Source organism: Abramis brama (genome assembly GCF_963993115.1).
Source record: "Abramis brama genome assembly, chromosome: 25".
NCBI lineage: Eukaryota > Metazoa > Chordata > Actinopteri > Cypriniformes > Leuciscidae > Abramis > Abramis brama.
The window spans coordinates 29,366,005-29,393,439 of record NC_139987.1 but is presented as its reverse complement, the minus strand read 5'-3'; the positions used below and the strand labels follow the sequence as shown (position 1 = coordinate 29,393,439).

Genomic DNA, 27,435 nt, shown 5'->3' with positions numbered 1-27,435 from the left:
AAGATAACAAAATAAACAACATTAAAACAACTTCTCACTCTCAATAATTCCTACCTTTAGTAACTTCATTACTCTACAACTTCCATTACAGACAGACAATGCTGTTATCACAATTGTGTGCTGTATAGTTTGTTTTTCATTGGACTTGTCTGCCTGTCTTCTTGTTACGTGTCATCATTATCAGTTCATCTGTATCACCTGGATTCAGTTTATCATCATCATCATCATCATCATCATCATCATCATCATCATCATCTACATCACCTGTGTTCAGTTAATCAGTGTTCTTCTGTGTTGGTATTTAAGTTCCTTCAGTTCAGTCAGTCTTTGTCTGTTATCTGTTGTACTTAGTGTGTGTGAGTATCCTGCCTGTATGTACCCGTTAGAATTTCTATTTAGTAAAAGTTTGTATTGGAGCCTTTTTCCCTTCGCCTTCTTCACCATGACAGCTGTAGAAATTCAGCTAGTGGGCATTTATACTCATGTACACAACCACTGACAGACATGCAAGCAACCAGAAATTAAGTTCACCAAATGAACAAACCTCAGTATTATAAGCTTTTTGAACGTGCCCCCTCCCCATATTTCACCATTACAAAGTCTTTCAATAAAATAAAAAAATCCTTCAATAAAAAAAAAATCACCTTTAACCCCCAGTTTGGTTTCTCCCACCTCCCATGATGCACCGCAGCAAAGATATAAAAGACCTTTTTAGTAGTAGCTCTGGTTTTTCAACTGGTTCAAGCAAGCTGTCAGATGGGTCCTCAAACAGACTAATTTTTGTTTGATTTTCCAACATAAAGCATGTTTTAACAAAACTTAACTGTTTTACATTTTATGTTGAAGTTGAAATTTTGATCATTATCTGTTCTATATAAATATATAAAATTAAAAAAGGTAGGGAGATTATATTGTCTATATATGACATTTTGGTATATTCATCATTCAACATTCATCATTTGGCTATTTTATATCCCAAGGCCATGTTAATGTTATTTTTTTGTAAAACAGGTAAATTTGTGGCAGCGGTTTATAGTTTAGTTATTTAATTTTGTCATTATGATTGTAAAGGCCCTATTGTGGTGTTACGATTAAAATGCTGAAATTCGTCTTATTTCCATATCTTCTGTTTTCACTGAGTCGGGCTGATGTCACGACACACGAGTTTACCGGCGTCTCCAGACTCTCACCTGCTGCTTGTTCGTTGTTTTCTTTTTCTGTCAGGATTTGGATGAAAGGTTGGTTGGAACATTCTTTTAACTAATATATATGATAAAGGATGTTTTACATTCTTAAACCATAAACATGTCATCTGTGGTTCTTTAATGTGGAGAAATCAGCTCATGTTTCTGCATAATGTATAGTTAATGTAAGCCAAACATATCTGTTTTGAAATGATCCTATTTGTATCTTTATAAATGATGAAATATAGCTCGAAAACAGTAAATATTTTATTTAGTTTTTTTTTTTTTTTTTAATCACTCACATATACTGTTCACTCTGTACATGCTACCCTTGGGAGATATCATTAGGAAGCATGGCATTAGTTTTCACTGTTATGCTGATGATACTCAGCTCTATATTTCTTCACGCCCCGACGAAACTTATCAATTCACTAAATTAACGGAATGCACAGCTGATATAAAAAACTGGATGACTAGTAATTTACTACTACTTAATTCTGAAAAAACAAAGATTCTAATTATTGGACAAAAACTTTCTCGCGTAATAACCTAGAATACTGTCTAACACTTGATGGCTGCTCTGTCAAGTCTTCGTCGTCGGTTAGGAACCTGGGTGTGTGTGTGTGTGTGTGTGTGTGCTCTTTGATACCAATCTTTCATTTGAAAGTCACATATCTAGTATCTGTAAAACCGCATTTTTCCATCTTAAAAATATATATAAATTACAACATATGCTCTCAATGACAAATGCGGAACAGTTAGTTCATGCGTTCATGACATTAAGGCTAGATTATTGTAATGCTCTTATGGGTGGTTGCCCTGCACGCTTACAGTTTTTCTCAGTCACTTTGGTACATTTCTCAAATCATCCTCAACATTTGCAAAACAGTAAGTGCTCATTTCTCAAAACAATTCGTACAAATAGCAAAACACCATGGATTACCTGCAAAGCAGCTTTACAGAGACAAACGTATAATTTAAGGTAACAGAGATTGTTTTGGCTTTATAGCGGTTCTTTAATAAAGTTATTTTACAGCTAAAGTTAGTTTTGATTGATTCGCTTCCGTCGCAACGATCATTTGTTATTAAATTAGGGGCCGCTGAGACGACACCATTGGCGACACGCTCACATGCGCATTAAGAATCGGTTCTATAGTTATGTGCGTTTGAATGTGCGCAGGTTTGGAATTCCCTAGTCAAGTCAAGTCATCTTCATTTATATAGCGCTTTTAACAATGTAGATTGTTTCAAAGCAGCTTTACAGAGATAAACGTATAATTTTAGGTAACAGAGATTGTTTTGGCTTATAGCAGTTCTTTAATTAAGTTATTTTCCAGCTAAAGTTAGTTTTGATTGATTTGCTTCCGTCGCAACAATCATTTGTTATTAAATTAGGGGCCGCTAAGACGACACCATTCTCTCTACACAGACTTTAAACCCGAACCTGTGAGAAACGCTGATGGCGTTCACATGCGCATTTAGAATGGGTTCTATAGTTATGTGCGTTTGAATATATGTGCGCAGGTTTGGAATTCCCTACAGACCAAGCCTAAACAAAGTACTTGTCTTTCCTTATAAATTTTGATAAAGAGGGTTAGGGAGCAAATCATTTGTGACTCTAATGAGAGCAGTCTCGGTACTATGGTACGGTCTAAATCCTGACTGAAAATCCTCACAGATATCATTTCTTTCTAAAAAGGAACATAGTTGTGAGGATACAGTTTTTTCTAGTATCTTTGACAGAAAGGGTAGATTCGAGATCGGCCTGTAATTGACTAATTCTGTACGATCAAGTTGCGTTTTTTTAACAAGCAGTTTAATCATAGCCAGCTTAAAAGTTTTCGGTACATATCCTAATGACAAAGATGAATTAGTGATATTAAGAAGAGGATCTATGACCTCTGGAAGCATCTCTTTCAGTAGCTTAGTCGGTATAGGGTCTAACATACATGTTGTCGATTTAGATGATTTAACAAGTTTAGTAAATTCTTCCTCTTCTATAGCAACGAATGAATCAAATTTTTCCTCAGGGAGACTACAATGCATTGCCTGATGCGATACTGTAGTAGACGGTTGCATAGTTATAATTTTCTCCCTGATATTATCAATATTGTTAGTAAAGAAGTTCATAAAGTCATTACTGCTGTGTTGCTTGGAAACATCTGGGGTTGAAGATTTATTTTCCGTTAGTTTAGCCACTGTTTCAAATAAATACCTAGGATTATGTTTATTTTCTTCTAATAGGTTTGAAAAATAAGCAGATCTAACAGCTTTTAAGGCCTCTCTGTATGCAATCGAACTGTCTTTCCATGAAATGCGAAATACGTCTAGTTTTGTTTTCTTCCAGCAACGCTCCATTTTTCTGGCTGCTCTCTTAAGGGCCCGAGTGTGCTCGTTGTACCACGGCGTTGGACTATATTCTTTAAGCGCAAAGGAGCAACTGTGTCTAAAGTGCTGGAAAAGAGAGAGTTAAAAGTTTCTGTTGCAATATCGAGTTCTTCTAAGCTATCTGGGATGCTGAGATGATGAAACTGATCAGGAAGATCATTAATAAAGCAATCTTTAGTGGCAGAAGTGATAGGTCTAACATATTTGCAACACGGAGTCGGCTTTGCAGCCTTGGCTAAATGAAGTTTACACGAGACTAAATAATGATCTGAGATGTCATCGCTCTGCTGCAGAATTTCAACAGCATCAACATTGATTCCGTGTGATAATATTAGATCTAATGATTACGACAATGAGTAGGTCCTGACACGTGTTGTCTAACTCCAACTGAGTTTAGAATATCTTTAAATGCCAATCCTAATTCATCTTTTTCGTTGTCCACATGTATATTAAAATCACCAACAATTAGGACTTTATCTGCAGCCAATATTAACTCTGATAGAAAATCAGCAAATTCTTTGATAAAGTCTGTATGGTGCCCTGGTGGCCTGTATACAGTAGCCAGCACAAATGTTAAACGTGATTTATCATTTACACTAGATAATGTTACATTAAGCAACAACACTTCAAAAGAATTATATTCAAAACAAGACTTCTCAGTAATTCTGAAGATATCTATCTATAAATTACAGAAACGTCTGTCTGTCTGTCTGTGTGTGTGTGTGTGTGTGTGTGTGTGTGTGTGTGTGTGTGTGTGTGTGTGTGTGTGTCTGTTATTCGCATATCTCTCGAACCGTTAATAATAATTAAGATCATCTGGCTCTATGTCTTTAAGATCATCTGGCTCTAACTATACTTGGAGGAAATACTCCCTGGTTTATCTTTCCAAACTTATTATTCGACCGTTGTGGTGGGGTAAATTTTTGCTGAGTTGTGACTTTATCTGTAGTAAATTGGCAATAAAGTTTGGATTCATAGAAATGGACTTTTAAGCATAATTTTTCACAGTATTACTCCTTTTTTTGCAGTAGGCCTATTGCTCCAAAAACAATGGCTTTATGGAAACAAATTTATCCTTCCTTATATATGTGTAACATATGGTCTGCTAATAATAACTTTGTGATAGTAAATGAGGTTAAAGAAATTCATATTAAAATCCTTTACAATTTTTACCCCAGTAAGTTATTTTTTTATCTAAGTTTATGGATATTCAACCAGAATGTTCTTTTTGTGGATATGAAAATGAATCTGTGCTTCATTTGTTTTCAGGAGTATCACAGTATCATTTTGGACAGAGATTTCAGTTTTGATTGTTACATCCTTTAATATCCTTTTTGATATTACAGAAGAAATGGTCTTATTTTTGCTTAAATGTCAATACGCTGTGTCCCTTGTACAAAGTCAATTGGTTTACTTATTGTTAATTTCAAATGTCAGTAGGATTTTTGTTAATGGAATGAATGTTATTTGTTGTTACTTGCAAAAAATATATATATATATTTTGCGTAATTAGAGCTTAAAAGTTAGGGTACAGTTTGTGTCAGATTTTGTTGCTGATTTGAAATATGTAATTAAGTTGGGAGTTCATCAAGCAGTTTTTGAGATGTCAGGATTCCCCCATTTAAATAGATAGGACTTGTTGGCCACAGCCGGAACCATCGGCTGCTGTTCGCGCCACACCGGGGGGAATTGGAGGTTGCGCTCTACACATATATACATGGAAACGGATGCGAGGTGAGAGTGAATTATGCTCGTATTCGCTTTCATTAATGTTTTTATTTCTGGGTTGTGAACAGTCTTAACGTAATTGATGTATGTGTGCCAGTTTTGTTCTGTTTTAATCAACTGAACTATAAAAGAGCGTTTAACCAACCGCGAGTCTTAAGTTTGATATCGCGTCCAGATGAAAACATTCATAAACATTTTAGAACATGCCGTTTCTGCAGTCTATGGTCGTGATTCTGCTAATTAAGTAAAGAGACATGCGTGTTTCAGTCACTCTGCTCTTTCTCAGACATTAGCTGATCTTCAGGATGTCTTCAGGGATTCCTCATGGATTTCAGAGCAGTAAACAGGACTTCCGGTTCGGCCCGTGGACCGTCACCGCGGTCAGGACTCACATCATGAAGTCCAAAGATATCGAGAGGTGAGGGATGCTGGAGAAATCGCATTTAACATTTACTCACCCTGTTGATCCTAACTGTTCTGGAAGATATTTTGAAGAATGTTAGTAGGAAAAGGGGCACCATTGACTTATATAGTATGCAGAAAAAATACTATTAAAATTCTTCAAAAGTGTGAATTAGTGTGTTCAGCAGAAGACAGAAACTCATACAGGTTTAGAACAACTTCAGGGTGAGTACATGGTGACAGAATTGAAATTTTTGGGTGAACTGGCCCTTTACAGTTTTTCTCAGTCGCTTTAGTACATTTCTCGAATCATCCTCGACATTTGCAAAACAGTAAGTGCATTTCTCAAAACAATTCATACAAATAGCAAAACACCATGGATCACCTGCAAAAGCCAGTCTGTTGCTCAAAATCTTTAGTTCATCTCTCAAAAGAAAATATCTGTGTCAATGAACATATCAGTGCCATCAGAATGACAAGTCCTTGTGTCATTGTGTCTAGAGCCCGACCGATATGGATTTTTGGGCGCCGATACTGATAAAAAAAGCCAGATACCGATATATCAGCCGATATTATTTATGTGTAATTATAATACAGTAGCAATATTATTTATGTGTATTATAGTACAGTAAGTTTGGACACACTTTCCAATTGGTGTGTACAAACTTTTGATGGGTACTGTATATAGAATACACAGTATAAACAGAATAAATATATAAACGTTTTGCAATGATCACTCAAATGTGGTGATCAAACACTTGTGTGACAGAGATATGTAATGGAGGCAGGGTGAATGATAGAATGAGAATTTGAGCTGTAACCAAACTAGTTTGCATTGCATTTTATATTATATTATATTCTAAATACTGTTGCATAATCTTCACTAACGACTTTGTCTTTTAATTTAGTCACGTTATTTAAAACATAACTTGTATCAATAAATATATCAAAAGTGTCACTGACAAAACCTTATCTTCTATTTTTAATCTTAATTTAGGGTTAGGGTAAGGGTCCCAGATAGCTCTAATATCTACCAGTGGAGGAAGAACTCAGATCTTTTTAGTAAAGTAAAATTAATAATATCATAATGAAAACGTTTATAATTACATATGTACAGTAGTTTTATACTATTTTAAATAAGTAGTAAGCAAAATGTACTAAACGTGAAACTAGGCTACTCTCAATGCAAAATGGCCCTATATAAAGTGTTATAATTATATAAATTATTGGAATATTGCTTGATGTTGTAACGTAGCAGAATGAGCTTTAACACTGTGTCTACACCAGAGCATGTGAGCGGAGTGGAGCGGTGAGAATCTCCGCTCATCGCTCACGGAACTGTTCACCCCTCCGCTCCCCCGCTCAAAGCTACATCAGGCCGCTCCGCTCATTATCGCTCAGCGCTCAACGAGGTTTGCTTCGCGCTCCACTCAAATCGCCCCCCGCTCGCTCCAAAAAAGGAAAAAAATCTACATGTATATCACTTTTAGCTTAGACCACAGCCTTACCTCCTAAAGAACTAATGAGTAACAACAACATTTTTCAAATAGAAATGTTTTATTTCAAATTACAGGCCTATGTAAGAAGGAATATAGCCTACACAAAAAGTCCTGTAAAATTAAACGAATAAATTGGCCTAATAATCTAAATAAAAATTATATAAACAAAAATATGATACATTTTTTAAAAGTAAATTAACTATAAGGCCAGAATTTTGATAAGTGAACTTCTGCGCAACGCGCACGATTAAAATTTAAATTGGCTTCCATACACACAAACTGCTGTAAAATTAAACGAATAAATGGGCCTAATAATATAAATATTATTACGGACGACACAAATTCGGCTAAATAAAACAAACCATTAGGTCTACTTGAATGAAAAAACGAATTTGTTTGAATATTACGCTATATTTAATTTACACTTTGTTACAAGTTACCGTATTCAATTTGCTAACCTTTTGTTTTCTTCCCAGCGTTTTCTTCCCCCATGTGTCTTTTGAGATTCCAAAATGAATCTTTGCTGACTGAAACGATGTCTCCACATTTGTTTTCTTGTACCACATTATCATTGTTAGTTAGTTATATTAATAGTAGGCTACACCTGACCTGTATGACTTCTCATTTTCCTTTTTGAAGTACTTTTTGAACTCCATTATTGAGCCGAGTTTTGACTGAAAATAGTCTACTGTTGATGACTGTGCAAGACAGATGGATCCTGGTTTAGGTTTGACTGAGCATGCTTCAGACTCGTGGTGTGAGCGGAGTGAAATTGGAGCGGGAAATAAGGCGACGCTCCGTCCTTTTAAAAATGCCGCTCTGCGCTCTGTCCAAGATCCGCCCGCTCCCGCTCCCCGCTCGCTCCCGCTCCACTCCGCTCACATGCTCTGGTCTACACCGGACGCGGCCGTTATTTTTTGCCACTTTTGCCAGTTCTTTGTGACAGCTTTTAGGTGCTTTATTGGCAGCGCCATCCTTACCTAAATCACCGCACGCTGCATTTTTTTAAAATATTAATTTATCGGCCATTATAAATGCCGATACCGATAGTTAGGAAAATGCCTAATATTGGCCGATAATATCGGCCCGCCGATATATCGGTCGGGCTCTAATTGTGTCCGGATAAGACAGAGGACAGTCACTGTACTGAGATATACATGCGCTTCTTCTGTATGCCATATATCCATTTCAAAAGTACACATTTACACACTACTGTACGTGAGTTATTGATTGAAAGAGACTGGATAGGATTCACAGTTACACTTTTACTAGTGGTCTGACAAAAAAAAAACATTACAATATTATTGTGATATAGAAAAGAAAAAGAAATAAGGGCACAAAGGCGAAAATAGAGCATTAGAAAGGCAAACACGGGACAGACCCCTCAGGAGAGCTGTGCTTCTGCTGGATATACGCTGGCCAGTCGAAGGTTCGAATGTAGGAAACAGCAGAGAATTGTACATAATCATTTGCATGGATGTACCAAAGCATTTGCAACTTGTTCAAAGAAATGAGAAACTACTTTTTGATGTGCACAAGTGACACAATGATGTGAAGATTGAATAGGTGGTTTTGAGAATTTCAATTCTGATCTGAGAAATGTATCTTTCCTAACCCCTGACCTGACCTGACCTGACCTGACCTAACCTGACCTCTAAGATGTACTTGAGGTTCGGGCGTATTCTTTGCTCGTCCGTGTTCCGCTCCGTCTCACAGAAATCACATCTTTAGCAGTTTAATGCACTTTTAATAACTCCTGTTAGAATAAAGCTTGTCCCGCAGTCGACTGCATTTACCTCGGTCACGTCACATGATTTGGTCCAAAAGACACCGCTCTAAAGGAAACAATGATCAGTTTATCTTGATTATCACGTTTTCGTTCTCGTTGGAAGCCAAATTGAAACCAAAACTAAAAACTTTGATTCATGGCAGAGCAGTGCTGCGAGTCACATGATGTAATCTGTGATATAATCTGGCCAGTCAGTCGTTGCTGTATTCGAACATTATTACGAGCACATAAAAGACCAGGATCTCTTTGGGAGTAGATGTTGGATGTCTTCATAATGATGATGATGATGTGTCGCAGGCTGGCGGAGGCGATGCACATGCCGGCTCTGCCAGAGATGCTGTTCGGCGATAATGTGTTGCGCATTCAGCACACCGACGGGTTTGGGGTCGAGTTCAACGCGATCGACGCTCTCAAACGTGTCAACAACATGCAGGACTCGGTGAAGGTGGCGTGTGCGCAGGAGTGGCAGGACAGCAGGTACAGTTCGTGCTTCTCATGAGGGTCTGGAGAGAGGCTTTGATTCAGGAGCATCTGTGTGTGTTCAGGGCCGACTCGGAGCATTCGAAGGACGTGGTGAAACGCTACGATTGGACTTACACAACCGATTACAGAGGGACTTTACTGGGAGAGCACATGCAGATCAAGGTATCTGTGCTTTAACACTCAAACCAGTGCATGTAGAGCGTCTCTCACTCAGAAGAGCTTGAGAACATTTCATATTCTACACTATTATTGATCTCCTGCATTGACAGCATTACATGAGAACTGAACTGAGCTGGACGATGACATCACGGTGTTCTCCAGAGCGGCTGTTTATACATGCATAGGGAAGACAATCTTGACTTTAAAGCCCAGTTTATACTTCTGCGTTGACCTCCCGCCGTAGGCTGTGTGTAGGCTCCAAGAATGTAACAACGCGTCAATTCTACGCGGATGTAAGCGCTGTGATTGGTCTGCTAGAACCCTCCCTTGGGTGTCACACGCTTGTGTGATTGCGCGTCAACGCGGACAATGACGCAGAAGTATAAATGAAAACCAACATGTGATCTATAGCATAGAGGCTCCGGCGCAGAAGTAGAAGTCAGCCTTAAGTGACTAGTGAATTAGTTGACTCAGTTTAAAAGAGGACGTCTCTTGCTTCGGCTGCTGCGAGGCTAAGTCTTCTTACTGGAGAAATCCAATTTGCGACAGATTTGGTCTGAAATTTCGGCCAGTCCATTGAGACGATCGGTTACATGCACACACCTTTCAGCCGGACTGATTTCATCCCGATTGATGAATCCGAACGTAGAGTTTACATGAACACTAAATAAAGTGATGGGGTTGATGTGCACGTCTATATGTCACAAGCTTCAGATCGGAATAGGTTTGTCTGACATGCGCTCACTGCACGAATATAGAGAGTTTCCCGCTTTTTGCACATAACTATTCTCCCACACTGGTTCTTTATTTAAACAGCAGACTTGATATCCGCCTCTGGTCAATGAACCGTTGTGATAGTTCTTCACAAGTTTGAGACGCTCGTGCTCGTCATGGTGCGGCGGCTCAGTTTGCCCAGCGCTTCCGTCGGCTCTGTGTGTGTGTGTATATATATAAATGAACTACATTATTAACTTTTTTACAACAGAAATGAGCCATCACTGAACTGACTTAAGCTGGACTGTGACGCTATTTTCTTCTGGAAACATTATTTTCCTGTTATCTATGTAAAGCTGCTCTGAAACTCTGTTGTAAGAAGCGCTGTGTGAGTAAACGAGACTCGACTTGAACAGGTGACGCCGACCGCCGACCGCATAGACATGGAGAAGCTGAAGGCGCGAGAACAGATCCAGTTCTTCGAGGACGTGCTTCTGTTCGAGGACGAGCTTCACGATCACGGCGTCTCTATGATCAGCGTCAAGATCGTGAGTGTTCTCGGCTTGATCTGCAGATTACTGCATTACTGGCTGTGTGTGAACGCTGGTGTGTGTGTGAACGCTGGTGTGTGTGTGAACGCTGATGTGTATGTGAACGTTGATGTGCGTTTCAGAGAGTGATGCCCACCAGCTTCTTCCTCCTGCTGCGGTTCTTCCTGCGAGTGGACGGAGTGATGATCCGGATCAACGACACCCGTCTTTATCACGAGGCAAGACGGCAGAATAACTGTTGGATGCTTTAATGGTCAAATATGATTTTAGCGGTTCTTAAACTTCATTGTTCTGCAGGCTGGAAGAAACCACATGCTTCGGGAGTTCAGCACACGTGAGAGTAAAATATCAGATCTTCAGGTGAGTGCTGCTCTGCTCACCTGAGAAATAATGCAGTTTCCTGATCGCTTACTCGCCCAGGCCATCCAAGACTCTCTCCTCAGACAGAGAGATTAAAGCCAAACATAAATCCTGTCGTCTTTTACTCGCCCTCAAGTTGTTCCAGACCTGTATGTGATGGCACAACACGAGACGCACATCACTAACACCCACACAGCCGAGTCCTCTAGACCTCAGGATACGAAAACATCGAGCCGATGGAAGTGGTTCTGATTCTGGATAAGGCGCATGAGAAGGGCCAGAGTCATTATCCTTGTTAAAGATTCCTCCAGACTGTGTTGAGGCGAATCAGAACCTATAAAAAATGTATTTGTCATTGAATCATTTATTCAAGAGATTCGTTCAAAAACGCCGATTCATCCAGTCTTTAAAGGAACACTCCACCGTTTTTTGAAATAGGGCTTATTCACCTTCTTTCCCACATTTAGATAGGTGGGCAAATGCATTTTTGTCTCAGTGCATGCATTGTTTTAGTTTGACAGGGTCGGCGCTAGCTTAGCTTAGCATAATGAATGGAATCCTTTGTTGCCAGCTAGCATGTCCTGAGTAAAAGTGATATAGAAAATAAAAAAACCCCACCTAATTACTTCTTGTGGCCTGCGTATTCACAACGAGTACAAATAGCGATGCAGATTAACACTAGGCGATTTCCTATGCAGATATTGACTTGGGACTATATTAGGGCGAAGCACAGGCGAAGCACTGCTACTTGGGCGCAGAGATATCACACCCAAGTAGCAGTGCTTCGCCTGTGCTTCCCCCTAATATAGTCCTTAATATATAAGTCAATATCTGCATAGGAAATCGCCTAGTGTTAATCTGCATCGCTATTTGTACTCGTTGTGAATACGCAGGCCACAAGAAGTAATTAGGTGGGGTTTTTTTATTTTCTATATCACTTTTACTCAGGACATGCTAGCTGGCAACAAAGGATTCCATTCATTAGGCTAAGCTAAGCTAGCGCCGACCCTGTCAAACTAAAACAATGCATGCACTGAGACAAAAATGCATTTGCCCACCTATCTAAATGTGGGAAAGAAGGTGAATAAGCCCTATTTCAAAAAACGGTGGAGTGTTCCTTTAAGTGAGTCACTGAATCATTCATTCAACCAATTATTTGTTTTAAATTAGTTTGAATTATTAAATATTTTCTAAATAGACTGAACCAATTAACATTTTTCCAGAACCTCTAGTTGTCTAATGTGTTTTCTCTTCAGAATCATGGGAAAGCGTGGTCTTGCTCATAGCCTGCTGGTAATCAGCTGCAACTACATTTTTTACAAAAAGAGACAGAACAAATATTTTATATCTAAATATTTGACTTCATTTTCTTTACCACATTGGAATTGAAACTGGGAATAATCGTTATAAATCCATAACATTGAAACGATCCCCACCCAGCATCACGGGTTTCTATTTACAGCGTGTTTTACAAGCGTTGAGCACTGTAGCCAATCACAATCATATCTGTCGAGCATGTGATCGCAGTGGCCAATCAGAGGTGTTCATGAGAATCCGCTTAACATTGCTGGAAATCCACACAAGCCTTTATTATAACCAGCAAAGTGTAAACACAATAGAAATTAGAGTAGAGAAATTAATTGTAGTTTATCATCAATGTTGTGGATCAACAACCGTATTCAGATTGAATCGTAAACCGCTATGATTGACAGTGTCTGTCTGTCTGTCTGTCTGTCTGTCTGTCTATCTGTCTGTCTGTCTGTCTATCTGTTTGTCTGTCTGTCTGTCTGTCTGTCTGTTTGTCTGTCTGTATCTGTCTGTCTGTCTGTATCTGTCTGTCTGTCTATCTGTCTGTCTGTCTGTCTGTGTCTGTCTATCTGTCTATCTATCTATATATATATGTCTGTCTATCTGTATCTGTCTGTTTGTCTATCTATCTGTCTGTCTGTCTGTCTATCTGTCTATCTAATTTTCTCACAGTTTTAGAGAAACATGTTTTTGAAAATATGTATTTCATATAAAAATTAAATAGTATTTTTGCACATTTTTCTGTAACTTTTTATAAGTTCACTTTTTAAAACTGTTTTCACTTCTGCAATAATCTGCCAAGTGTCGTCTATGAAGAGATCAAACTTCAGTCTGTCGCTCAGATTTACCACAGTTTACGTTGGAAATGTAATTTTCAGGTCTATGCTCAAAAAGTGAATAAATGGATTATAAATCCAGCCTAAATATAATTTGGTATAAAAAAATATCCTAAAAAAACTAAATATTAAATAAAAAACATGATCAAATCTAAAAGGGGTGTTCGCCCCAGATAAAGTGTGGCCTCAGCGCTCCGGTCTGGAGCTCGATCAGCTGTTCAGGGCTTTAACTGGGGTTTAAAAACAAGTTTATTAGCACTGATTAAACTGCCAGATAGTGTGTGCCGCATTATTCTGGATCTGACTGATGTGTGTGTCTCTGTCCTTGACTTCGCAGCACGTTCCTCCTGCGCTTTACACAGACCCCAACGAGATCGCACAGCATTTACCACTGAAACTCACCGAGTGTGAGAAACTGGAGCTCCCAGAGACGCCAGCGGGAACATCACAGTCTCCGCAGTGGCGGGAGTGAACGCCAGAAACAAAGACTCGTTCACCCCTCCGCTAGGATCACATCTGACACTGTCGTGTAGAGTCTCATCCTGTAACGTTCGTCAAGGTGCAGAGTGTCTGCTTTGTAATGTAATGCTTGTTTGATCTGTTTGTCATTGGAGAAAATTTTATTAAAATGCTTTAAATGATTTCACTGGATTGAGAAAATATGTCTAGATGTTATGAGAATGAAAAATAATGACTTAAAGCTTGTATTAATGAGGAGGAACTCCTAATGCTGAACTCTGTTGGAGAAGATCGATGAGTTACGCTATCAGAAATATCCTACTTCTCACTTCTGAAGTCGTGATTACGAGCCGTTCAAGTGCTTTGCTCTCAGGAAGAACAGGAATCATGGAGGACACCAGGAAATCCTATTGAAGATCATTTTGAATAAAATGTTGCGTCCTGTTCATTTACAACCATGTAAACATTGACCACACTATCTAGATAGTCCGTTTGCTGTAAAATACAGGCTATTTTCACTGTGTGTAAAACATACAATAATCTTCAAATGATTATTCATAAATGTAAATGTGTACTACTTTAACATCAAGACAAGGTGATGCAGCTGTTGTGGAAAACGTAATAAAGAACAGCAGTCACATCAGTCGTTCTCTCCTCCACCATTTTTACAGTTTAGGACCCGATCAACTCGGAAACTCGGGTATCAAAATGATCTCAGAGTTTCCCAGTGGTGGAGTGTTTGTCCAGTCCTTCTGAGGCTTGCTTACAAGTGTCCTTGCTTACTGTCCTCCCCAGAGATTACGGTCACGGCACGAAAATAATGTTAAAACTTAATTTTGGAAAATTAACTGTCTTTCTATTAATGCAGCACAGTGAATGAGCCGTGTCTCCCGGTGGTTTACTGTCAGTTTAGTGTTCGTGATTAATTTACAGCAAGAAAAGAGAACATGCTTTCATGTCCGAAAACATTATTTTTGTCTTATATTTAATAATAAACTCAGACAAGCTCAGTACCGACTCGGTTTACATCAGTTTATTTTATTTTTTTGTGAATTTGAATGTGTGCAAAGGATTGTGGGTGAAGCATCCTTCAAAACAGGCCGAATGAAGGATTCGAAACGAAGGATCCTTCAAACTGAGACGGCCTTCAGCGTGACAGCCGAGATACGCAGCCTTGAGAAACACCCGTAACTATGACCTGAGCGTTCATGTCCAGTTTCCAACCAGGAAACTCCTAGTTGTAAATTCCTATCGGGGGTTAGAGTTAGAGTTGCCTAGACAGAAATTGGACACAAATGCCCTCTCAAGTCATATTTACTAATTTGATAATGAAAATAGCCTAAATCTGACTGGAATTCCAGCAAGCTGAGTATCTAGAGTGTAGTGAATGTTTATATAGTTGTCAGTAAACGCGACCCAGATAGCACCGACTATTTGATGTGCATTTTACATCTGGAAGACGTATTTTTAAGAGTGTTTGCTCATCTGCAATACGTCTATAGGACGTTTCCTGTCAGATGTCAAATAGACGTTTAGAAGATGTCTTTAAGATGTAATGATTTAGAATGATTTAGAATGCATGTTAAACTGACATCTTCTAAACGTCTATTTGACATCTGACAGGAAACGTCCTATAGACGTATTGCAGATGAGCAAACACTCTTAAAAATACGTCTTCCAGATGTAAAATGCACATCAAATAGTCGGTGCTATCTGGGGACACTACTTTGTATTCAAAATTAAAATTCTTCAACATTTTGCCTTTAATAAAATTTCCCCAGGAAATATCAAGAGTAAACCTGGTGTCCACCATGATTCATATTCTTTCAGACATCAAAGCACTTGAACTGGACGAGCTCGTGAAATAGAAATCGGCATACGCCACATATTTTACTGTGATTATGGTTGCTACGCATAGACAGTAAAAGAAAGGTTGCTACGATTATGAACTTGACTCAAAAATCCAGGAACGGTTTTTATAAATTTCCACCCGGAGCGTTTGAAGTGTGACACCGTCTGTGCACGTGGGCCTGTGATGCTGTCGGTAAGGAACATGTTTGTCTGTACTTCCACTGCGAATGAGTTATTTTCTGGCATATAAATTATGACGGACCCGTCTGTCTTATTTGGATAATAAGTATACGATTAAATATCTTACTCGACTTTTATGTGTTAAATTATTTCGTCATTTTAAACATGTCTGGTTGTCTTAGTTTTGAAAGTTAAACCATACATTAAAAAAAAGAGGAAAACTAAACGCATTAATTTGAAGCTTGTCACTATTGTTGCATTAGCATTTTATTTGCACTTTTTTGTTTAGTTTGCATTTTTAGATAATAGATAATAATAAAATGTCAAATCATCAATTGCATTGTGTATTTTAATTTGACACTGCATTTTTAAATTACAATAAAAAGCAAAAGTTTTTGCACACCATAATTCTGTCACTACCTCATTCTGTCACTTGTGTTGACACTTTTCTATAAACTGACTAAATTAAACTTGACTAATCTATTTTAAGCTTCATCTGTGCTGTACGTTAATAATGAACATTAATTCTCACTCAGTTTCTTCACCGTGGCAAGAATAAATGGGCATTAATTCTGCTTTCATGTGCTATTGGAATTGTTGTAAATACTAGTTTCCTAGTAGGAACTGGACACGAAGGTCGTATTTACTACTGGGAAACTCGAAGATCATTTTGATACCCGAGTTTCCGAATTGATCGGGTCCTAAACTGTAAAAATGGTGGAGGAGAGAACGACTGATGTGACTGCTGTTCTTTTCTTTGTTAGTTTTTCCACAACAGCTGCATCACCCTGTCTTGATGTTAAAGTAGTGCACATATACATTTATGAATAATCATTTGAAGCGTATTGCATATATACACAAAGTGAAAATAGCCTGTATTTGACAGGAATTCCAGAATAATCAGCAAGCTATCTACACAGCGCAGTGAAGGTTATGAAGAGCATATTTATATTATGATATTTATGCCGCAGAGATGCCAAAGAAGGGCAGAAGAGAGAAGAAGTGTGATGGACAGAAGGAGGAGGAGGAGGAGGAGGAGGATGTACCTGTGAAGCAGATGAAGATGGAGAACCCGCTGTGCTTCGACTCTCCGAGGGATTTCTTCCAGAGTCTGATCAGTCCGGTCGGCCTGGACCAGTTCTTCCTTCAGTACTGGGAGCAGAAGCCACTGGTCCTGCAGCGCAACGATCCGGCTCTGGCCTCGTACTTCCACTCGCTGTTCCAGCTGTCCGACGTCAGGCAGCTCTGCGCTCGCGGCCTGCGATATGCCAGAGACCTTAACGTGTGCCGCTGCGTCGACGGCCAGAAGAGAGTGCTGAATAAAGCAGGGAAGGTGAAGTTCAGCCAGCTAAAGAAGGACCTGGAGGAGAGCAGAGCCACCATACAGCTGCACCAGCCTCAGAGGTTCAAGGTCAGAGCTCGCGTAAACACAGGTCACGAGTGTTCGCAGGTCACGAGTGTTCGCAGGTCACGTGTGTTCGCAGGTCACGTGTGTTCGCAAGTCACGTAAACGCAGGTCACGTGTGTTCACAAGTCGCGTAAACGCAGGTCACGAGTGTTCGCAGGTCACGAGTGTTCGCAGGTCACGTGTGTTCACAAGTCGCGTAAACGCAGGTCACGAGTGTTCGCAGGTCACGTGTGTTCACAGGTCACGTGTGTTCACAGGTCACGTGTGTTCACAGGTCACGTGTGTTCGCAGGTCACGCGTGTTCACAAGTTGCGTAAACACAGGTCACGAGTGTTCGCAGGTCACGTGTGTTCACAGTTCACAAGTCACGTGTGTTCACAGGTCACGTGTGTTCACAGGTCACGAGTGTTCGCAGGTCACGAGTGTTCACAGGTCACGTGTGTTCACAGGTCACGTGTGTTCGCAGGTCACGTGTGTTCACAAGTCGCGTAAACGCAGGTCACGAGTGTTCGCAGGTCACGTGTGTTCACAGGTCACGTGTGTTCGCAGGTCACGCGTGTTCACAAGTTGCGTAAACAGAGGTCACGAGTGTTCGCAGGTCACGTGTGTTCACAGTTCACAAGTCACGTGTGTTCACAGGCCACGAGTGTTCACAGATCACGTGTGTTCGCAGGTCACGTGTGTTCACAAGTCGCGTAAACACAGGTCACGAGTGTTCGCAGGTCACGTGTGTTCACAGGTCACAAGTCACGTGTGTTCACAGGTCACGAGTGTTCGCAGGTCACGAGTGTTCACAGGTCACGTGTGTTCACAGGTCACGTGTGTTCGCAGGTCACGTGTTTTCACAAGTCGCGTAAACGCAGGTCACGAGTGTTCGCAGGTCACGTGTGTTCACAGGTCACGTGTGTTCGCAGGTCACGCGTGTTCACAAGTTGCGTAAACAGAGGTCACGAGTGTTCGCAGGTCACGTGTGTTCACAGTTCACAAGTCACGTGTGTTCACAGGTCACGTGTGTTCACAGGCCACGAGTGTTCACAGATCACGTGTGTTCGCAGGTCACGTGTGTTCACAAGTCGCGTAAACACAGGTCACGAGTGTTCGCAGGTCACGTGTGTTCACAGGTCACAAGTCACGTGTGTTCACAGGCCACGTGTGTTCACAGGCCACGTGTGTTCGCAGGTCACGTGTGTTCGCAGGTCACGTGTGTTCGCAGGTCACGTGTGTTCGCAGGTCACGTGTGTTCGCAGGTCACGCGTGTTCGCAAGTTGTGTAAACACAGGTCACGAGTGTTCGCAGGTCACGTGTGTTCACAGTTCACAAGTCACGTGTGTTCACAGGTCACGTGTGTTCACAGGCCACGTGTGTTCGCAGGTCACGTGTGTTCGCAGGTCACGTGTGTTCGCAGGTCACGTGTGTTCGCAGGTCACGCGTGTTCACAAGTTGTGTAAACACAGGTCACGAGTGTTCGCAGGTCACGTGTGTTCACAGTTCACAAGTCACGTGTGTTCACAGGTCACGTGTGTTCACAGGCCACGAGTGTTCACAGGTCACGTGTGTTCGCAGGTCACGTGTGTTCACAAGTCGCGTAAACACAGGTCACGAGTGTTCGCAGGTCACGTGTGTTCACAGTTCACAAGTCACGTGTGTTCACAGGTCACGTGTGTTCACAGGCCACGAGTGTTCGCAGGTCACGTGTGTTCACAGGTCACGTGTGTTCGCAGGTCACGTGTGTTCACAAGTTGCGTAAACAGGTCACGAGTGTTCGCAGGTCACGTGTGTTCACAGTTCACAAGTCACGTGTGTTCACAGGTCACGAGTGTTCGCAGGTCACGTGTGTTCGCAGGTCACGAGTGTTCGCAGGTCACGAGTGTTCGCAGGTCACGAGTGTTCGCAGGTCACGAGTGTTCGCAGGTCACGTGTGTTCACACACCACGTGTGTTCGCAGGTCACGTGTGTTCACACACCACGTGTGTTCGCAGGTCACGTGTGTTCACACACCACGTGTGTTCGCAGGTCACGAAAACAGGTCACGAGTGTTCGCAGGTCACGTGTGTTCACAAGTTGCGTAAACACAGGTCACGTGTGTTCGCCGGTCACGTGTGTTCGCCGGTCACGTGTGTTCGCCGGTCACGTGTGTTCGCAGGTCACGTGTGTTCGCAGGTCACGTGTGTTCGCAGGTCACGTGTGTTCACCGGTTTCGTGTGTGTTTACAGGATGAGCTGTGGCGTATTCAGGAGCGGCTGGAGTGCTTCTTCGGGTCGCTGGTTGGATCTAACATCTACATTACGCCTCGCGGCTCTCAGGGTCTGCCACCGCACTACGACGACGTCGAGGTGTGTGTCTGCTCTCGTTTGTGTAGCATCTACTGTCATGGTTTGCTCGTGTGCATGAGGAATAACTGACGTTCTGCTGGTGTTCTTTTCCATACGCGTGTGTATGGGTTCAGGTGCTGATCCTTCAGCTGGAGGGACAGAAACACTGGAGGCTTTACCAGCCCACCGTCCCTCTGGCCCGCGAGTACAGCCTGGAGCCCGAGCATCGCATCGGCCCCCCGACACACGACTTCATCCTGCAGGTCAGTGACATAACGGGTTAAAGGTAGGGGTGTGACGGTTAGTATATAACCGTGAGACCGACGGTTATAGTTGAACACCGTCATTAGAACTCTATAACCGCCAAAACCATGTTATTAAAATATTTTTTACAAACATTTTTTATCATAGAGAATAAAATGTTAATAAAATCAATAAAACTTGAGTGTTCTGCTCGTGTGTCTGTGGTTGAGGAGAGATATGATTGTATTAATGCCTCATTTCATTTGATTTTTTGTAGGCTGGTGATTTGCTGTATTTCCCCCGAGGAACGATCCACCAGGCCGACACTCCTTCAGACGTGGCTCGATCCACACACCTCACGCTCAGCACCTACCAGAACATGTGCGTCTCCACAGTTCACACACATGATGTTTTATTAACAAGGTTCGGGAGGAGCAGGTGCAGATAATTAACCCAATTAGTGGAGATCAATCAGTAATCAACTCAGGACAAGATAAATAACAGCAGAACCCACCTCTGTTCCTTGACAGTTTATCAGCATCCTACCTCCACCCCATCTCCTCACTTGTAGTTCCATCTCCTCTTACCAACGGGGGGAGTACTCTGGGTTCGGGCAGAAATTCCGAGCTCGGAGCCCTCCACCCGGACAGCACGCCAAATACGCATAACCTTTACCGTAATAATTATATGTAGATGTGAACTCGTGAAATGATATATATATATATAGATATACATGTGTGTGTCTTTCAGGTCGTTATAGATATACGTGTGTGTGTCTTTCATGTCGTTATGGATGTACATGTGTGTGTCTTTCAGGTCGTGGGGCGACTTCATGCTGGACGTGTTTCCCGGGTGTGTGTTGGACAGCATGAGACGTGAACACGGAATTCGCTGCGGTCTTCCTCGTAACCTCCTCACGGTGAGCACACACACAGTCCTCTCACACACAGTCCTCTCACACACACTCCTTCTCACACACACTCCTCTCACACACAGTCCTCTCAAGTCAAGTCAAGTCAAGTTTATTTATATAGCGCTTTTCACAATACAGATTGTATCAAAGCAGCTTCACAGTATGAAATTAAAATAATACATCAATGTTTGTTTCTAGTGGAAAACGTCCACGTTTGGTAATGCTGATCAATAGTATTGTTGATTGATTAATTAAATTAAATATCCCCAACTGAGCAAGCCAAAGGCAACAGTGGCAAGGAACTGAAAAACTCCATCAGGTGACCTAATGGAGAAAAAAAAACCTTGGGAGAACCCAGGCTCAGTCGGGGGCCAGTTCTCCTCTGGCGTTTATGAACTAGAGGTCGGATTTAACTGTAAGATTAAAAGTATTATATGAATGCCTGGCTGAAGAGATGCGTCTTTAATCTAGTTTTAAACTGGGAGAGCGAGTCTGAGCAACGAACAGTATCAGGAAGACTATTCCAGAGTTTTGGAGCTAAATGTGAAAATGCTCTCCCTCCTTTGGTGGATCTGGATATCCTAGGTATGACCAAAAGCCTCGAATTTAGTGATCTTAAAGAGCGCGATGGATTATAGGGCGATAGAAGATCCGTTAAATAGACTGGAGCTAGGCCGTTTAGGGCTTTATAAGTCAGTAGCAATACCTTGTAATTAATACGGAACTTTATAGGTAACCAATGTAGTGATGATAAAATTGGTGTTATATGATCATATTTTCTTGATCTAGTAAGAACTCTAGCGGCGGCATTTTGGACTAACTGTAGCTTGTTTATTGAGGATGCAGGACAACCGGCTAATAAAGCATTACATCTAGTCTCGAGGTCATGAATGCATGAACTAATTTTTCTGCATCAGAAACTGATAGCATGTTACGTAGCTTAGCAGTGTTTCTAAGGTGGAAAAAGGCTGTTCTTGTAACATATGAAATATGATTTTCAAAAGACAGGTTGCAGTCTAGTATAACACCCAGGTCTTTTACTGTAGAGGATAAAGTAACAGGACATCCTACTATGTTAAAGTTGTAGTGTGAGAGGTTTTGTGGGCGGTTTTTTGAACCGATGATTAGTACCTCTGTCTTGTCTGGATTTAATAAAAGAAAATTGCGCGTCATCCCATCTTTTATATCTTTAACACACTCTGTCAATTTGGATAATTTAGCGTTTTCATCTGGCCGTGATGAAATATAGATTTCAGTGTCATCAGCATAACAATGGAAACTAATTCCATGTTTCCTTATAATATTTCCAAGGGGCAGCATATATATTGAGAATAACAGAGGGCCTAACACAGATCCCTGCGGCACTCCATAGTTTACTGGAGTTATGATCGATTTTTCTCCATTTAAATAGACAAAATGGTAGCGGTCAGATAAGTATGATCTGAACCAACTTAATGCTTGTCCTTGAACACCAGTATAATTTTGTAGTCGATCTAAGAGTATTGTGTGATCTATAGTATCGAACGCAGCACTTAGATCAAGTAAAACTAATATTGAGATACAGCCTTGGTCAGAAGCTAAGAGTAAATCATTTGTGATTTTAACGAGCGCAGTTTCAGTGCTATGATGCGGTCTGAATCCTGACTGAAACTTTTCATAGATGTCACTTTCTTGCAAGAACGAGCCCAGTTGAGCGGACACAACTTTTTCTAGTATTTTAGACATAAAAGGAAGATTGGAAATGGGTCTATAATTTGCTAGATTATGCGGGTCTAATTGTGGTTTCTTATTGAGAGGTTTTATAACTGCCAGTTTAAATGTTCTTGGAACATGACCTAAAGATAAAGACGAGTTAATAATATTGAGGAGAGGCTCTTCTACTACAGGTAACACTTCTTTCAGTAGTTTAGTGGGTATAGGATCTAATAAACATGTTGTTGTTTTAGATGAAGTGATAAGTTTATTTAACTCTTTTTGTTCTATAGTTGTAAAGCACTGTAATTGTTCTTTCGGGGTGATAATTGAGGCTGAATTATAAGGCGCGATTGAGGATTGAACGTTTACAATTGTGGTTCTGATGTTTTCTATTTTCTCAGTGAAGAAGTTCATGAAATCATTACTACTAAACTGTAACGGAATATTTTGTTCAGGTGACATCTGTTTATTTGTTAGTCTAGCCACGGTGTTAAATAAAAACCTAGGATTGTTTTGGTTATTTTCTATTAGTTTGCGGAGGTGCTCAGCCCTGGCCGCTTTAAGGGCCTTTTTATAACGTGACATACTGTCTTTCCATGCGATTCTAAAGACCTCTAAATTAGTTTGTTTCCATTTACGCTCTAAATTACTCTCACACACAGTCCTCTCACACACAGTCCTCTCACACACTCCTGTCTCACACACACTCCTCTCACACACTCCTGTCTCACACACACTCCTCTCACACACAGTCCTCTCACACACATACTCCTGTCACACACACACTCCTGTCACACACACACTCCTGTCACACACACACTCCTGTCACACACACACTCCTGTCACACACACACTCCTCTCACACACTCTCCTGTCACACACACTCCTGTCACACACACAAAGCTCTCACACATACTCCTGTCACACACACTCCTCTCACACACTCCTGTCTCACACACACTCCTCTCACACACATACTCCTGTCACACACACACTCCTGTCACACACAAACTCCTGTCACACACAAACTCCTGTCACACACAAACTCCTGTCACACACACACTCCTGTCACACACTCTCCTGTCACACACACTCCTGTCACACACACAAAGCTCTCACACATACTCCTGTCACACACACTCCTCTCACACACTCCTGTCTCACACACACTCCTCTCACACACATACTCCTGTCACACACACTCCTGTCACACACACACTCCTGTCACACACAAACTCCTGTCACACACAAACTCCTGTCACACACAAACTCCTGTCACACACACACTCCTCTCACACACACTCCTCACACACTCTCCTGTCACACACTCTCCTGTCACACACACTCCTGTCACACACACAAAGCTCTCACACATACTCCTGTCACACACACTCCTCTCACACACTCCTGTCTCACACACACTCCTGTCTCACACACAGTCCTCTCACACACACTCCTCTCACACACACTCCTGTCACACACACACTCCTGTCACACACACACTCCTCTCACACACACTCCTCTCACACACTCTCCTGTCACACACACTCCTGTCACACACACACAGCTCTCACACATACTCCTGTCACACACACTCCTGTCACACACACTCCTCTCACACACACACGCTCCTGTCACACACGCTCCTGTCACACACGCTCCTGTCACACACACTCCTCTCACACACACACGCTCCTGTCACACACACTCCTGTCACACACACTCCTCTCACACACACACGCTCCTGTCACACACGCTCCTCTCACACACTCTCCTGTCACACACACACTCCTGTCACACACACACACTCCTGTCACACACACACTCCTCTCACACACACTCCTCTCACACACACTCCTCTCTCACACACACTCCTCTCTCACACACACTCCTCTCTCACACACACTCCTCTCTCACACACACTCCTCTCTCACACACACTCCTCTCTCACACACACTCCTCTCACACACACTCCTCTCACACACACTCCTCTCACACACTCCTGTCACACACACACACTCCTGTCACACACACACACACTCCTCTCACACACAGTCCTCTCACACACACTCACCTGTAACAGTGGCTCTAACAGTGTGTGTGTGTGTGTGTGTGTGTTGTCAGTCTGCCAGCGTGGCTCCTGAGGTTAATAAGCAGGTGTGTGTGTTTCTGCGGCGTTTGGCTGATGATGTCGAGCGAGGGAATCAGGAGTTGCGCTCCAGCGCTATGAAGAGAGACTTCATCTGCCACCGACTGCCACCGTTCCTGCAGGACCGGGCCGGCGCTGATCCCGGTGAGTGTGTGTGTGTGCGTGCGTGGAGTGTTTGTCCAGGTACGGCTGATGCTGTGCTGAATGTGTGTCTCTTCCAGTTGGGAAACCGCCGTCGCTGGAGGACACTGTGTGTGTGCGGTTTAAAGAGCATCTTCTTCTAACAGTGGAGCCCAGTCAAGAGAACACTGTAAGAGTCACACACACGTCATATATATATATTCACACACACACACATCATATATATATATTCATACTCGCACACACACATATATATATATATATATATATATATATATATACCCTGGTGTGCTAAAAAGTGTAAATATGAATGGGAATTTACTTCAGAGATATTTTACTTGAATTGGAGAAAAACATTTATTTCATAATGTGAGTTTCGCCCTTATTTTCAATTGTTTTACTTCAGTGAAAGGTTAGAATTTTGTGAAATTTTAGATTGAAAAATCTAAAGGATAAACAATGCAGATTTATTTTCACAGCCGCCTTTGTTCATATTTACCAGGGGTGCCGATATTAGTGGAAGGCACTGCGTGTGTGTGTGTGTGTATATATATATATATATATATATATATATATATATATATATATATATATATATATAGCAAGTCCTTACTGTGTTTGTCTCCGATCAGGACGAGGCCACCGAGCTGGTTGTGTTTGTGTTACATTCGTTAAAGAACAAGAGAGAAACACACATGATGGGAGCATCTGACGACGACGGTGATGATGATGATGATGATGATGATGATGAAGATGAAGATGAGGTCATCTCACAGGTCCGTCAGCCCACGTCACATCTTGCAGACTAGTCGGAAACTGACTTAAAAAGTCAAAATGATGATATAGTCATAGTTTTGACTTTTTCTTTTTGAAAATTATGAGATAAAGTAAGCCATATTTACTATAAGATTATGACTTTATGCCATAATTTTGACTCATGCCATAACTATGACTTTTTAAGTCATAATTTCGGCTTAGTGTGTCATCACTTCAAATTTTTATCTGATAAACATGACTTTACTTTGTATGTCACAATTATGATTTACATAAGTTTTTTTTCTTATGTGGAGGAAATGGTATTCCGTACACAGCCCATACAGTGCACTGAACAGGATGAGCACGCTATTTCAGACACCGCTTAAAGGCCCACTAGAGTGCCTCGAAACACACATTGTTCATTTGTGTAGACGCCGGGGTTCTTGTGTTTCAGGGTCCCTGACGTGTGTGTGTGTGTGTGTGTATGTGTTTCAGGGTCTGTGGTTCCCCTGACGCGTGTGTGTTTGTGTGTGTGTTTTAGGGTCTGCGGTTCCCCTGACGTGCGCGTGTGTGTGTGTGTGTGTGTTCCAGGGTCTGCGGTTCCCCGTGTCTCATCTCTGTGTGTGTGTGTGTGTGTGTGTGTGTGTGTGTGTGTGTTCCAGGGTCTGCGGTTCCCCGTGTCTCATCTGTGTGTGTGTGTGTGTGTCCCAGGGTCTGCGGTTCCCCGTGTCTCATCTGTGTGTGTGTGTGTGTGTGTCCCCCAGGGTCTGCGGTTCCCCGTGTCTCATCTGTGTGTGTGTGTGTGTGCGTGTGTCCCAGGGTCTGCGGTTCCCCGTGTCTCATCTGTGTGTGTGTGTGTGTGTGTGTTCCAGGGTCTGCGGTTCCCCGTGTCTCATCTGTGTGTGTGTGTGTGTGTCCCAGGGTCTGCGGTTCCCCGTGTCTCATCTGTGTGTGTGTGTGTGTGTGTCCCCCAGGGTCTGCGGTTCCCCGTGTCTCATCTGTGTGTGTGTGTGTGTGCGTGTGTCCCAGGGTCTGCGGTTCCCCGTGTCTCATCTGTGTGTGTGTGTGTGTGTGTGTTCCAGGGTCTGCGGTTCCCCGTGTCTCATCTGTCTGCGCTGAAGCAGCTCCTGAACTCGGAGTGTGTTGCGGCTGTGCAGCTTCAGCTCCCGGACGAGGATAAACTGGGGCTGATGCTGGGACTCTGGAGCGAAGGCCTGATGAGCGTCTGCCACACAACATGAACAACTACACACACACTGCCACACAACATGAACAACTACACACACACTGCCACACAACATGAACTTCTGTGAACTGCATCAGCTGATCCTCCTGCACGTCTGCTTGTTCATCAGAAACGTTACACATCTCACAACTGGAAGAAGTTGGATGATCAATTATAGCCGAATAAAATGTCATGAAGAAATCCTGTGTGAAATATTGTGTAACAAACATCTTATTCAAACAAACACACATAATGAATTTTACAACTTATATTTATTGTTCAGATTCGTACTGCCTTTAAAACTGCTGATTATGAACATCACTGTACACACGTTTAGCGTACCTCTGGAATCAGACTATACGCACGTTAGTGTTCCTGAAGGGCTCTTTACTGTAGACCGTCTGAACACACACACACACACACACGTGTTCGTAACTGTTCATTCTCCAGGCGGATCCAGCAGGACTTCAGCTGAAGTGTTTCTGATAGTGCAAATGTGCTTCACAAGGTAAAAACAAACACACTGATCCGCTTCCTCTGGTCCTCCACTCTCACAGTGAGCTTTAAAACAGGACAGACGCCCAGAATCTATTATTGGTTTGTGGGCGAGTAGCTAAAAAGTTCTTGATTATTGTGTTTGATCTCAGTTCTGCTGATCTGTGCAGATCCAGTCCCTGATATCGCCGCGTTTCATCATGTGTG

General features: G+C 41.8%; 3 protein-coding genes across 4 annotated transcripts in view; 2 read left to right on the top strand and 1 right to left on the bottom strand.

Moving 5' to 3' along the window:
* Positions 1–5,224: 5,224 nt before the first annotated feature.
* Positions 5,225–14,877, top strand: tiprl (TIP41, TOR signaling pathway regulator-like). Its single transcript, XM_084103981.1, has 8 exons — positions 5,225–5,306; positions 5,587–5,718; positions 9,288–9,467; positions 9,536–9,635; positions 10,763–10,894; positions 11,020–11,115; positions 11,195–11,257; positions 13,739–14,877. The coding sequence occupies exons 2-8, from the start codon at positions 5,606–5,608 to the stop codon at positions 13,871–13,873; spliced, it is 819 nt and encodes a 272-aa protein (XP_083960107.1). The 5' UTR covers positions 5,225–5,306; positions 5,587–5,605; the 3' UTR covers positions 13,874–14,877.
* A 930-nt stretch (positions 14,878–15,807) lies between these two features.
* riox2 (ribosomal oxygenase 2) lies at positions 15,808–26,934 on the top strand. 2 transcript variants are annotated; one of them, XM_084103979.1, is made up of 10 exons: positions 15,808–15,904; positions 16,863–17,302; positions 19,513–19,632; positions 19,746–19,874; positions 20,132–20,235; positions 20,671–20,773; positions 24,587–24,755; positions 24,833–24,921; positions 25,385–25,528; positions 26,591–26,934. In XM_084103979.1, the coding sequence occupies exons 2-10, from the start codon at positions 16,865–16,867 to the stop codon at positions 26,747–26,749; spliced, it is 1,455 nt and encodes a 484-aa protein (XP_083960105.1). In that variant the 5' UTR covers positions 15,808–15,904; positions 16,863–16,864; the 3' UTR covers positions 26,750–26,934. The 2 variants fall into 2 exon arrangements, with proteins under 2 accessions (XP_083960105.1, XP_083960106.1); XM_084103980.1 differs by lacking the exon at positions 15,808–15,904 and adding an exon at positions 15,931–15,997.
* A 52-nt stretch (positions 26,935–26,986) lies between these two features.
* The window catches only part of LOC311076093 (beta/gamma crystallin domain-containing protein 3), a 40,341-nt gene continuing 39,892 nt past the window's right edge, over positions 26,987–27,435 (bottom strand). The window contains exon 21 of the mRNA XM_084103978.1: positions 26,987–27,435. This exon is cut by the window's right edge and continues 88 nt beyond it. The gene's annotated coding sequence lies outside the window, so the exon portion shown is untranslated.